The sequence below is a fragment of the Haliotis rufescens genome, unplaced genomic scaffold, assembly GCF_023055435.1.
Source record: "Haliotis rufescens isolate VD_foot unplaced genomic scaffold, xgHalRufe1.0.p SCAF_9, whole genome shotgun sequence".
Taxonomy (NCBI): domain Eukaryota; kingdom Metazoa; phylum Mollusca; class Gastropoda; order Lepetellida; family Haliotidae; genus Haliotis; species Haliotis rufescens.
In genome coordinates this window covers 39,370,278-39,384,883 of record NW_025964383.1, presented here as the reverse complement: position 1 = coordinate 39,384,883, position 14,606 = coordinate 39,370,278, and the positions used below count along the sequence as shown (strand labels likewise).

General features: G+C 43.3%; 1 protein-coding gene across 1 annotated transcript in view; it reads right to left on the bottom strand.

Moving 5' to 3' along the window:
* Nucleotides 1-3,959: 3,959 nt before the first annotated feature.
* The window catches only part of LOC124139569 (cyclic nucleotide-binding domain-containing protein 2-like), a 41,473-nt gene continuing 30,826 nt past the window's right edge, over nucleotides 3,960-14,606 (bottom strand). The window contains exons 6-8 of the mRNA XM_046506744.2: nucleotides 10,384-10,484; nucleotides 8,567-9,102; nucleotides 3,960-6,147 (exon numbers count right to left, since the gene is read on the bottom strand). Of these exons, the coding sequence (XP_046362700.2) occupies nucleotides 6,121-6,147; nucleotides 8,567-9,102; nucleotides 10,384-10,484 (664 nt within the window). The 3' untranslated portion in view covers nucleotides 3,960-6,120. The remainder of the gene's footprint in view (nucleotides 6,148-8,566; nucleotides 9,103-10,383; nucleotides 10,485-14,606) is intronic.

Genomic DNA, 14,606 nt, shown 5'->3' with positions numbered 1-14,606 from the left:
CTGGATTTTTATAGTCAGTTTACTCTCTTGCCTCGGGAAGATGTGTCCAAATCTACACATGACTCCAATGTGGAGGTTTCTCTCATCTTTTTCCTTGTTGTGTTTGTTGATTTGAATGTTGCATAATAGCAGAGGAGGGGTAGGGAGAATTAACAGGAGAATAATTCATGGTATTACTTTGAACATCAACAGGGGATGGAGTGTCTTATATACTGAAGGGTTGATGGTGTATAGCTACCTGTCTGGGTTCAAGTCCTTGCACGAGGGATTATTTCGTGTTTCTTTCTTCATTGAATTGAGATTCTGCTGACTAATCGTAAACCACTCACTCACTCATTTATGGTGTGGTTGCAAAGTGCTGTAAGCAGCATGCGATCTATACTGCTCAGCGTTTGATAGGGATAATCATATACCGTATTCGACGTAATAAGAGCCCACGGTGATATTTGCTGATGTATCAGAAGTGAACAATCCCAATTAGCACCCCTTCCGATTGATCAATGTACACAAGACTTATTTATTCGTGTTTAATGCGCGTGTTAAATTAATTTTTGGGAAATGTATCTGTCGTGTATAATACGCACAGACTTCTTTGGTTTCATTTCAGGCTGTTAGCAAAAACCATGAAATTTACGATCTTTCAACTCTGGGTTGTTTTTTTCACCAAAATAATATTTTAATAAGAGCCCCCTATTTCTAATTTTGAGAGCGCCCTGGGCGCTTATTACGTCGAATGCGGTATGTCATTCTATTTAAATATTCCTAGCATATGAGGATCAGTTTTGTGTATCATGGTAAGATAAAATAGATATCCCTATGAAAAGTGGATCAGTATACAGTACACTGTATTCCCGGATCTTCCTCATCCTTTACAAACACACAAACAGCTTCCAATCTGTCTTGATGCCAGACTGCCCAAAATGGTCAATGCTGTGTTGTAGATTTTTTATTAACAAAATGCACAATGCAAATGTATATTAGTGTATAAAATAGCTGGGGCAAGAAATTAGTCCAAGAATTCATTGTGCGTTGAGATAGGTTTCTGAGGTTTCTGAGCGCATGCTCTTTTGAAAATATTCTTGAGGTCCAAATTCATATTGCAGTCTGCAACTTTAGTCACAAGTCCGAATCCCAAAGGCAATAAAAGTCTGTCTAGTAATCCCAGCTTGTAATGCTGTAATTATAACATTAAAATATACAGAAAATTCTGCTTCTAGCCAAGTTCGGGCTAGAAGATTCAGAAGTTTTTGGCGCAGACTGATATTGAAGACATAATAGAGCGTTTTGTTTGAAACTGTTTGTCATTGTTATACAAGATTGTGGTTCATCAACTGTTTTTGAGCAATTATTTTGATTGGCTTTTGTGATTGTTTCCTAGTATTCTGTTGGAGATATCTATTGTAGAATATAGTGAGCTTGTTGTTTTGGAGATATGTATTGTAGAATGTAGCGAGCTGGTTTTGTACAGATGAGATTCACCAAGTCCAGCATCAGGGAATATGAACTACTAGCTATTCTACTACTACTACTACTACTACTACTACTACATTGATCTACATGTAACAAAGTTTTAGACAACCTGTAGAGGATTGGGTGTGTCCTAATAGATCCGAAAGAGTTATGAACTGTTGACCTTTTCTTCAGTGTTTTGAGGGGTCTTACGATAGAGAAGGTAATATTTAGACCTGGCTGATGGAAATGTTTTGTGTAGTCACTCTACTGGTTTGTGACTAATACTTCTTACCAACCCATGGTGCCAATCTCAAACTTGAGATTTGTTAGGAAAGTAATATGATTGACATGTAAGAAAAGTAGTATGATTGACATTTGTTAGGAAAGTAATATGATTGACATGTGAGGAAAGTAGTATGATTGACATTTGTTAGGAAAGTAATATGATTGACATGTGAGGAAAGTAGTATGATTGACATTTGTTAAAAAAATAATATGATTGACATGTAAGGAAAGTAGTATGATTGTCTACTGTACAAAGGTATTGATTGACATCTGTTAGGAAAGTATTATGATCGACATGTGAGGAAAGTTGTATGATTGACTTATATAAAATATGTAATATGATAGTTTTAAGAAATTAGTATGATTGGCATTTGTTAGGGAATTAGTATGATTGACATTTGTTAGGGAATTAGTATCATTGACAGTTTTAAGACATTAGTATGATTGAAATTTGTTTGGGAATAAGTATCAATGACAGTTAGGAAAGTAGTCCCTGATGGTGTACAGCCATGAATCCAGAGGAGGCCTCAAGGAGGCTGGTTGACATTCCATGGATTTTACCAAGTGATAAAACGACTGAATACTCTTGAGTTTGTTGTTTGTTTTATTTTTCTTACAGCGCCAAAGATTCAAAGATTTGTTGATTTTCCAACTTGAATTATGTCATCTTTAGTGTTTTTCCACTCCTTGAACAAACTCTGAATAATCCCTTTTAGTGTTTTTAAAAGGAAGATCCGGGGTAGAATAGGTCTTCAGGACCCATGCTTGCCCTAAAAAGCGACTATGCTTGCCGTACGAGGTTAGAGGTGACAAACGGATCGGGTGGTCAGGCTCGGACTTGGTTGATGCATGTCATCGTGCCCCAAATACGTGGATCGATGCTTATGATGTCGTCAATCACTGGATTGTCTGGTCCAGACTTGATTATTTACAGACCGCCGCCATATAGCTGGAATATTGCCGAGTGCGGCGTTAAACATCAAACAAACATCATTGCATGACTGCCCGTTGAGACGTTACTCAACACCAGTCCCTTGACTTCCTGTTTGGTAAGTCTAGATTGCCTATTAGTCTGGTCTAGTACAAGAGAGCGCTCGCACCACACACACACACACACACACACACACACTCACCTCACCTCACCTCACCTCACCTCACCTCACCTCACCTCACCTCACCTTGTAATGGAATAGAATACGAAGTTGACCAGTATTGGCTTATATTGTGAGGTACGGTGAAGATCTAGGATAGAGGTTTCCAGCAACCCATGCTTGCTGTAAAAGGCAACTATGCTTGTCGCAAGATGCGACTAACGGGATCGGATGGTCAGGCTCGCTGACGTTGATGTATGACATCGTATTCTAATTGCGTGGATCGATGCTCATGATACCAATCACTGGATTGTCTGGTTCAGACACGATAATTTACAGACTGCCGTCATATAGCTGGAATATTGCCGAGTGCGGCGTTAAACAACAAACGAACAAAAGTTATATTGTGACGAAACCGGGACTGACCCCAAGAAGACAAGACCATAATAATGTCCAACTTGACAAGAACTGACACTGTCATGCCACTGACAAGTGAGTTGGGTTTAACGCCGCTTTTAACAGTATTACAGTTATATCGCGGCGTGTCAGCTTAATGTGGAAGGAAAGCCCGAAGTGATGCAGGTCTCAGACGTTTACCACTTCGGTGAAACCCACGAGCACAGGTATGGTGCTGACAAACCTAGAAACATAATCGGGGCGAACCGGAATTCGAACCCACAGTCATAGGTTTCTGGCGTATCCAAGGGACGCAATTCTGCACAGCGAATCGCGGCGCCTTAGACGACTGGGCCACCCGTGCCCCCATCACTGACAAGACCAAAGTAATGTGTGACAGTAGTCTGGCAACCGTATCCTCTCTAAATAAAACAGACACCGTTGACGTTGATTATGTTTATTCTGTTTATAATTCAGGACACAAACATTGGTATGACACGGGGAATCTTCACAAGCAATAAATAAATAAATATTATATTCACGAGAGATTGAGACTTGCGACCATACTCCCGTCCTGTACAGTACTCTCGCGTATCATTGCAGGACCGCACCGTGAAGATCCTGGGTAGAATAGGTCTTCAGCAACCCATGCTTGCCGATAAAGCACCTATGTAAGGGGCGACTAAAGGGGATTGGGTGGTCGCTGACTTGTTTCATGCATGTCATCGTATTCTAATTGCGTGGATCTATGTTCATGATGTCAATCACTGGATTGTCTGATCCAGACTTGATTATTCACAGACCCCCATCATATAGCTGGAATATTGCTGAGTGCGGCGTTAAACATCAAACAAACATCATTGCATGACTGCCCGTTGAGACGTTACTCAACACCAGTCCCTTGACTTCCTGTTTGGTAAGTCTAGATCGCCTCAGCTCAGCTTGGGAAATTAAGGATTGTTCTGGGCTCCATTTGGCTTCTATTGTTTATATTTTGTGGATAATTATTTTGAAATAGATAACATTATTTCTGGTTCTAAATGTCAGTCTAAAAGAGCAGCGGTCGAGTAGCGGAGTGATAAAACCGTTCGCTCAAACGCCAAAGACCGGGGTTCGCTTCCCCCGCCGTGATCAGGCAGGAATATTGCTAAAAGCGGCGTAAAATCAAACTCACTCACTCAGTCTAAAAGATTTCCAGACGGAATAGAAATCAAATATTCCACAGTTGTAAGGCCCCCTGGACGTGGGTGACCTAGCTGAAGACGACGCTGCCCCGACTGCTCTGATGACACGCATGCTAGCAATAAACCTCTAAAGTATGTCTGGTCCAGCTCAGTTACAGGGCGGTGATATGCTCAATGGCAAAAGTCTATATAAAAACTATGCACGTGTTACACATTCATATTGTATAGAGACCCCATTAGAATAGGCTCCTAGCACTCTTTGCAGGTCAAAATCATCGTCGATCGAACGCTTCAACGGGATAAACATTTGAAACTGAAGAGAATTTCCATAGCCTGTGGGATCACGGCCCTCGTGGACATTCCAGAATTTAATTTCTTTTGTTCAGTTTTCACATTCTGAATCAAAAGTTTTCAAAGGGTAATCTGGAATGAAAGTCGTCAGTTTGAAACTAGTGCCGTAAAGCTCGAGAAAGCTGCTTTCTGATTGGCTATTGTCGACTTCTTGTTTATCATTTCATTGGTCGGTCAGAGTTCGCGTAAGGTCATTCTGACGTGACCTCTAACAGGATGACCTCAAATCTTTGTGTAGCAGTGGCGAACACTAAGCTCTGATTTTAATGAGATTGAAGCGGGGCTGTACCCAACTCACTGCTGTTGAATACATTTATAGTACATGTCGCGTCTCGTTATATCAGATACCAATAAATACATAAAAACCTACTTAACTCGGCGCACTATGCCTCTGTGATGACGATCTCGCCAGGCGCTACTGAAATTGTAATGGCATTTCTCAATACATTAATGCTATTAATCCTACAAGATCGGATCAGAATCACTCTCCCTGAATGAACGCACATATTAACACCAGCACAGAAGTTCGCGTTCACATCACGGAGCAGTGACCTGATTTCTGATGGCGTTCAACAAGACACTCCCTATGTACAAACGTAGTAAAACAAAATGTCAACATCACTGGCATTGCTTTGGGAGATTTGTGTTTTAACTGGCACAATCGTCGTGTCTTCACAGAACAGTTGTCATGGCAACAGTTTCTGATTCCACTTTCGTATCCTGGTACCGGTTTTAGTTTCTTGTTTACCCGACGGCGACCACGTGTAATACCCAGTTGGAGGACAAACGACATTTGGATCAAAATTGTTCCCATGAAGTTTGGGTGTCAAGATTCGTAATAGTTTAAGCCTTAACTTCTTTAGAGTAATATAATAATACCCTCTCCGACTGAATCATCCACTGCGGCAAAATAAACGCCACTGGTAATCCTCGACGCTAGACTGGTCCCCTGCCCTTTTCGCCTAAGCTGGCTGTCTAGACAAGCAAGCGTGCGCAACAGAGGCAGAAGATCAGTCTATCCTGGACACAAAACCTTACAAAATCGGATTCCAATGTGGTGAAACCTCGTTTATCCGGACCATTAATACGAGGTAACTTTCCCTTGGATATATACAGTCGTTCCCAACAAGATCGTACCGAAGACAGGATGTATGGATTAACGAGGTTTCAAAACACGCAGAATGAAGTCAATGGCCATGTTTTGAAGGCCAGATCAATTAACACGTGGGCTAGGCATGTGTCCGGCATTCTGCGGAATGGCACAATCTTGGCTGTACAAATAAAAACATGGTATAAATGGAGAGCCTGTTCCCATCGCGTTCGTCAACACAAGCTGATGCTCCCGCTAATCAACGCTGTTCTCATGACAGTGCCTGGTCAAGTATTTTCTGAAATCAAAAGATGGATAATGATAATAATTATTGTGATAACAGTATTGATAATAATAATAACTATCTGGCTCATCATGAAATGGGATAAACATATTTGACAGAAAAAAATAAATGTCCTATGCTATATGACTTTACTGATCTTAGTATGGTTTTAGCAGTCATTCCAGCAGGCGGGGGCATACAAGAAATGGGCTTGACACGTTGTACCTATGTTGGGAATAGAACCTTTGGTGTGACGAGCGAACGCTTTGACCTTTATGCCACCCCACCACCCTAATTATCTTTGTCAGAAAACAACATTCTCACTGAGTGAGTTGGTTTTAATACCTATTTTAAGAGTATTCGAGTTATATCACGGCGTGTCAGTTTAATGTGGGATAAAAGCCGAAGTGATACAGGTATCAGGCGTTTAAAACTTTATTGAAACCCACGAGCACGGGTATGGTGCTGACAAACCTAGAAACAATCCAAGCGAACCGAGATTCGAACCCATAATCACAGGTTTCTGGCGTCCCCAAGGGACGCAATTCTGCACAGACGACTGGGCCACCCGTGTCCCCGAGTCAGATTAAAAGTGGTAACAATCGTTCAACATACTTTGATTTTGGCAGGGATTTCGTATGAATATAGAAAGGGTTGTGCCACTTTTATTTACGATAGAAATGGGACCGCCTTCCTGGTCCGGAGGGCGGAAGGTCCGGGGTTCGATCCCCGGCCGCGTCATACCAAAAGACGTTACAAGATGGTACTTGTTGTTACCCTGTCTGGCGCTCGGCATTAAGGGACTAAAATATAGACTAGTCAGCTCGGAGTCAGTATACTGTGTCTGAGTTGGGTATTCATGTTAAACTGCGGCATAGTATCTCAGTGAGCTAGCACTATAAATCGGCATCAGTCCGGACTGGTACAAGCAGCCACACCAACACACACACACACACACACACACACATGAACGTCGCTATATAAGTGCAATAATCTTGGACGCGACGTTAAAACCAATTTCACGTCACCTACGACAGAAAAGATATCATGGATCATCATGGAATGACATTAATATGTTATTTTTTTCTTACTTTTATACTCCATTTTTATCAGTGGTACATGATCATGTCATGATATTCATCGCCAATGTTGATATTTTACATTAACTTTTCGATGGACAGAGATAAGGGCATAATAAGGTATAGGCAATTTCTAATTTTGTACAATTATATGTATTTATGTTTGTTATTCGACAGGAAACGATTACACAGGAAATATTACACATTAGTGTGGAATAGTCTTGTGTAATAACTTCCCAATATTTTCACATGTGCTTTATAGAGATTCCCAATATTGATTGGTCAAATAAAGCCTATGACGTCACAGCGCTTCGGTGTTGAGAAGAAATACGATATGACGTCATAAATTGATTACATGACACCATCTGAACAATAGGATGCCTTCAGTGAAGTATATCTGTAGGGTTGACATTTCATACATTCATTGTGTTTATTCTTTATTTTCTCTCTTAAAATGTCAACGAGTAATATCAATAACCTACTACATAATTATGGATTGTCTGTCCCCCGTGAATTAATGGTGTAAGTCCCTCACCAAAGGTTCAGGATTAACACCATTCATTCGGAACATATCATCTGTAATTCCTCGTAGCTCTCTGAGGCGCCGCGATTCTGATGATTGTGGGTTCGAAAACCTAGTTTCTAGGTTTGTCAGCACCATACTCGTGCTCGTGGGTTTCATCGAAGTGGTAAACGTCTGAGACTTGCATCACTTCTAGCTTTCCTATATGACGGCGGTCTGTACATAATCGAGTCTGGACCAGACCGTCCAGTGATTGATGAGCATCGATCTATGCAATTGGGCTACAATGACATGCATCAACCATCAACCAAGTCAGCCATCCTGACCACCCGATCCCGTTAGTTGCCTCTTTCGGCAAGCATGGGTTGCTGTGACCTCCTATTCTAACGCGGATCTTCACGGATTCCGAGTCAGATTGAAAGTAGTTACCACATAAAGTGTTATATATCATGCGAGTTCAATATCGATCCTTGTCACTTTCAGATAAATATATCATTTTTAAATACATAATCATGTGTGTCATCCTTATGTCAATCAACGTGTCCGAGGCCCATTTCTGGTGACCTCCGCCGTGATATGGCTGGAATATTCCTAAACGTGACGTAAACCCATACTCTCAAATTTTAACCAACGCGCAGGAGTATGGAGCTGAAAACCAAGTAACAGGTAAATCTGGCATTGGAACCCACGATCACAGTAGTCGGGCACGTCGAAGGGAAGCAGCTCTGCAATTAGATCGTGGTGCCTAGATGAATGTACCACTCGTGTCCCCTAGAATCCGACGAAGGATAAAGCCTTGCCAATAATACGGAATCTTATTTCACAGACTCACCATTTCATCTGAAAGTAATCCCATCGTCTTGCCATTCGCCAAAGCTGGTAGATGAAGCTTGCTCCTTTCGACCCACCCCTTCAGCCTCCCCTCCATCTTTGAAATCACCTGCTCAGTGGCACTGGCTGCCGGAAGTGACACCGTGGTGTCCAGGCGCATGTGCAGCCGCTTCAGAATGAGGGCCCACTCATCTTCTTGGCAGTCGGTTGGTTCGACAGTGTGTTCCTGAACTAGTCGACGTTTTCCTTTGGAGGCATTCCTGCTTTTCGTCTCCTTCAACGTTTTTAGGAGTCGCTGGTCTTCAAGTTTCATATTTAGGAATTTGAGGAAGGCACAGTTGCCGGATGTTGTCTGGTGAATGTAGAGACACAGACGTGTCGCCAGGTCCTCTTTCAGCTTCACCACAGACTGGGTGGCGTACTTCCGCTTGAACATCCGGTCGTACTGACCTCTGCGCAGAACGAGCATGTCGCAAGCAGCCGTGGTCGTGGCGGTCTCAATGTAACTCTCTAGGCCAAGGACCATCTCCAGAGCACCTGGAAAATACATGCAGGTGTGTTTTTAGATTTGTGGAAACTGACGATGGGAACAGCTTTAGTCAAATAGGTGCAAAAGTGTGATAGACTGTTGGAACTATATTCCAGCTACAGAATGGACAGACAAACCAGTGGTGGACAGCACGAGCACTGATCCACACAGTCGGGGTCCGAGGCCACACTCTCAACCATATCACATTTGTCACCATGTGTCCTTAGTTTGTCCCCGGAGACCTACTCCACCTAGAGACGGGCATGGGGTACTGGGGACCTATTCCACCCAGAGACGGGCATGGGGTACTGGGGACCTATTCTACTCCGGGAGACTGGCATAGGGTACTGGGGACCTATTCTACTCCGGGAGACTGGCATGGGTACTGGGGACCTATTCTACTCCGGGAGACTGGCATGGGGTACTGGGGACCTATTCTACTCCGGGAGACTGGCATAGGGTACTGGGGACCTATTCTACTCCGGGAGACGGGCATGGGGTACTGGGGACCTATTCTACTCCGGGAGACTGGCATAGGGTACTGGGGACCTATTCTACTCCGGGAGACTGGCATGGGTACTGGGGACCTATTCTACTCCGGGAGACTGGCATGGGGTACTGGGGGACCTATTCTACTCCGGGAGACTGGCACAGGGTACTGGGGACCTATTCTACTCCGGGAGACTGGCATGGGGTACTGGGGACCTATTCTACTCCGGGGGAGGCATAGGGTACTGGGGACCTATTCTGCCCCGGGAGATGGGCATGGGGTACTGGGGACTTATTCTACCCCGGGAGACGGGCAGGGGATACTGGGGACCTATTCTACTCCGGGAGATGGGCATGGGGTACTGGGGACCTATTCTACTCCGGGAGATGGGCAGGGGATACTGGGGACCTATTCTGCTCCGGGAGACAGGCATGGGGTACTGGGGACTTATTCTACCCCGGGAGACGGGCAGGGGATACTGGGGACCTATTCTACTCCGGGAGATGGGCATGGGGTACTGGGGACTTATTCTACCCCGGGAGACGGGCAGGGGATACTGGGGACCTATTCTACTCCGGGAGATGGGCATGGGGTACTGGGGACTTATTCTACTCCGGGAGACGGGCAGGGGATACTGGGGACCTATTCTACTCCGGGAGACGGGCATGGGGTACTGGGGACTTATTCTACTCCGGGAGATGGGCATAGGGTACTGGGGTTTATTCTTTCCCTGAATCTGACAGACATGTGATACTGGGGACGATGACGGTCGAGGGCCGGAAGGGGACTGTGTACCTACCTAGATGCTCGTTCTCCCCCAGGAAGCAGATCTGATGTGCCTTGTGTTCGTTCTTTCTCTTGCGTAACATTTCGTGGGGAGACACCGACACGTTCTTCTTGCTGCAAACGATGAATTAAATAATGAAGGCAGTTATTCTCCGGGTAATAATATATATACAGTCTTTGACGATGATAAGTTTGGACTGTGGGAACTGTGGGTAATTGAATTACACATACATGCATTGTCAATTTGTTCAAAATGTGTTTTGGTTTAACGTGTCGTGTACAATGAGACAATGTTTATAACAAAATCAAGTATTTTTTTAAAGACGTCTTGAATTCCAGCATTTATATAAAACAGTTCCCCACAGACACACCTTACAAGAAAATGTATTATATATCTACAGATTATTATATATCCACAGAACGCACCTCCAAAAGGCGCTTAAATGCATGGGTGCTTGTTTTCCACAGTGGTTCCCAAAGTTTGAACCGTTGATGTCAGTTTAATTATGAAATTCATTCGTCTAATAACTTAGGCGACGGAGCCACGCGAACCCCTGTCTGTGCTTTAAGAATTATATCGACCTGACATCAATATTCTCTGAATTTCCAACGTAGAGTGAGTGAGTGAGTGAGTTGGGTTTAATGCCGCTTTTGACAGCATTCCAGTTATATCACTGCGTGTCAGCTTAATGTGAGAGGAAAGCCCGAAGTGATGCATGTCTCAGACGTTTACCACTACGGTGAAACCCACGAGCACGGGTATGGTGCTGACAGACCTAGAAACATAATCGGGGCGAACCGGGATTCGAACCCACAATCATAGGTTTCTGGCGGGCCCAAGGGACGCAACTCTGGACAGCGAATCGCGGCGCCTTAGACAAAGGGGCACCCATGCCCCTCCAACGTAGAAACAAAGTCGAAAAAACAAAGGCTATCTCCCAAAAGTTTACCTCTGACCGTTGTCCATATATTTATCGTATTTATTAAATAAAGCGTCATTGGTAAAAACATGGGTGATAGTTACACTTTCTAACCAGATAACTTGTTGTCTCATCGCATGACATGAAATAGATATGGTTATTATATCTTCAGATAATTAAAATTGTTCATCACAAATTACGTTCAAAATAAATTTATATTTGTAAACAATATTTGTACAGGTCAATCGCGTTATGTTATAAACAACAATATTTGTATGAGGCAATCGTGATACATTTTAGTGAGTGAGTGAGTATGGCTTTAGGCCCCTTTTAGCAATATTCCAGCTATATCACGGCGGGGGACACCAGAAATGGGCCTCACACATTGTACCCATGTCGGGAATGGAACCCGGGTCTTCGGCGTGACGAGCGAACGCTTTAACCACTAGGCTACCCGACCGCCCTGATACGCTATAAATAATACTATTTGCAGGCATGGATCAATCGTGATACGTTACAAAATAACAAAATATTTGTATGGGGCAATCGTGATATGTTATATATAACACAACCTGTATGGGGCAATCGTGTTTTTTCTGCGGTATATAAGACTACTGGATCCTATACTAAAGTTGCTGTTTTCAAGAAAGGGGGTAGATATCTAAACATGAGAAATGGTTCTTCGGTCCAGAAAGACTAGAAGTAGTATCATACTACAAATATCTTGGCTTAACAATTTCATGTCGAAATTTATTTACAAAAGCATGTGAAGACCTTTCAAGGCAAGCAGATAAAGCAATGTATTTAGCGAAGAAGTTTATTAGTGAATTTCGAAATATCGCTGTTTAGGATATTTGATGGTAAAATACAGCAAATACTGACGTACGGCGCGGAACTTTGGGGAACCTTATATCGCCACAGTATTGAGAAAAATCATACAAAATTTTGTAAGTTTGTTCTTGGCGTCGGCTGCCGGTCACCAAATAAGACAATTTTAGCAGAATGCGGAAGTCACCCGATATATATACATATACACGATCAATGTAGGGTTATCTCATACTGGATACGTTTGCTCAGACAACCAGATACACGATACTCCAGACGATGCTATTATATGCTTAAGCGCCTTGATGACATTGGGGATATAATCTGGGCTTCAGCTGTTAGAGAAACTCTTTTTTCGCATGGATTTGCATACGCGCGGATATACCAGGATGTTGGAAATAAAATAATGTTCTTAACAATGTTTAAACAACGATGTAAAGATATGTATTGTCAAGGCTGGTCAGCTGTTATAAGATGATCAAAATCGCTACATGCCTATTCAGTGTTTAAGATGGAAATGATACCAGAAATGTATTTAACAACAAGTCGAGCTTTATCTTTACGCAGATGTTTAACTTTTGTTTGTTTGATGTTTAACGCCGCACTCAGCAATATTCCAGCTATATGACGGCGGTCTGTAAAATAATCGAGTCTGGACCAGACAATCCAGCGATTGACATCATGAGCATCGATCCACGCATTTGGGATCGATGACATGTATCAACCAAGTCAGCGAGCCTGACCACCCGATCCCGTTAGTCGCCTTTTACGACAAGCATAGTCGCTTTTTACGGCAAGTGTGGGTTGCTGAAGACCTATTCTACCCCGGAATCTTCACGGGTCAGGGGTGTTTAACGAAGTTCAGGTGTGGTATAATATACAATTATACAGACACTCCAAAGATAATGATGTTTTAACATCGATGTGTCCTTTCTGCAAATATTACCAAGAAGATGAATACCATGTTTTATTGATATGCCCAGTATATGAAGATATAAGAATCAAATACCTCCCTAACTATTATTATACGTATCCATCACAAAGAAACTTTGTACAGTTAATGAACAGCAAAATAAGCCATATTCTTCTCAGACTTGCAGTTTGTGTTTATAAGATTTTTGAAAGGAGGATAATACATTGAATATAAATAAAACTGTGTACACCATATTTAGCTACAATCTAATCAGTATACAAGTGGTGCTCCACGACGAAGTTTCTTACAACAAAATGGCATTGTACTATTTGCCTCATGGCCACACATACGAAATAAATCTGTCTGTCTGTCTGACTACTGAGTGAGTGAGTATGGTTTTACGCCCCTTTTAGCAATATTCCAGTAATATCACGAAGGGGGACACCAGAAATGGGCTTCACACATTGTACCCATGTCGGGATTCGAACTCGGGTCTTCGGCGTGACGAGCGAACGCTTTAACCACTAGGCTACCCGACCGCCCCGTCTGACTACTGGATCCCACAGACATCATGTCATTGTTTACTGCACCGTAATGAGTGAGTGAGTGAGTGAGTTGGGTTTAACGTCGCGTCCAAGATGATTCCATTTATATAGCGACGTGCATGTACGTGTGTGTGTTTGTGTGGCTGCTTGTACTAGTCCGGACTGATGCCGATTTATAGTGCTAGCCCACTGAGATACCATGCCGCAGTTTTACATAAATACCCCACTCAGACACAGTTTACTGACCCCGAGCCGACCAGTCCTTGTTTTAGCCCCTTAATGCCGAGCGCCAGGCAGGGTAACAACAAGTACCATCTTTAAACGTCTTTTGGTATGACGCGGCCGGGGATCGAACCCCGGACCTTCCGCTCTCCGGGCGGACGCTCTACCACTAGACCACGGAGGCGGTTTAATGAGTGAGTGAGTGAGTTGGGTCCAACGCTGCTTTGAACTGTATTTCAGTTGTATTTGGGAGAAACACCCTTACAGATCGTAGACGTTTACAACACGAACGTGGGTATGGTGCTGACAAACCAAGAAACCCAATCAGGACGAATTTGTTATTCGAACCCACGATCACAGGTTTCTGGCACGCCTAAGGGAGGTTACTCTGCACAGCGGACAGCAACGACGTCGACAGGGTCACCCACGACGCTACTTCATCACAAACTTGCGTTGAGGTAAGATTATGAAGGCATGCGACAAGAGGGTTGATTGTATTTTTTCTAATTAACAGCATGTGTGCAGCACACACATTAACTATTCCCGACGAGTGGCCACACTTGATGTCCGTGCTCCATAGGGCAATCAACGTCGCCCGTGGGAGGTGAGAGTTGGGGTAATTGTGTTTACAATCCAAGCACAGCCCTTCTGAATGAATCATTTCAAGGTCACGTCCAAGCGCTTTCCCATGCAGTTCATATTGCTTTGTTGAGATGGAAGCCGATAAGAAAGTATCGAGACGAGATCGGGATCGATCAAGCAGGACGAAATAATACAGCAATTCTCGGTTCAGCCTGGCTGGAGGTTGCTG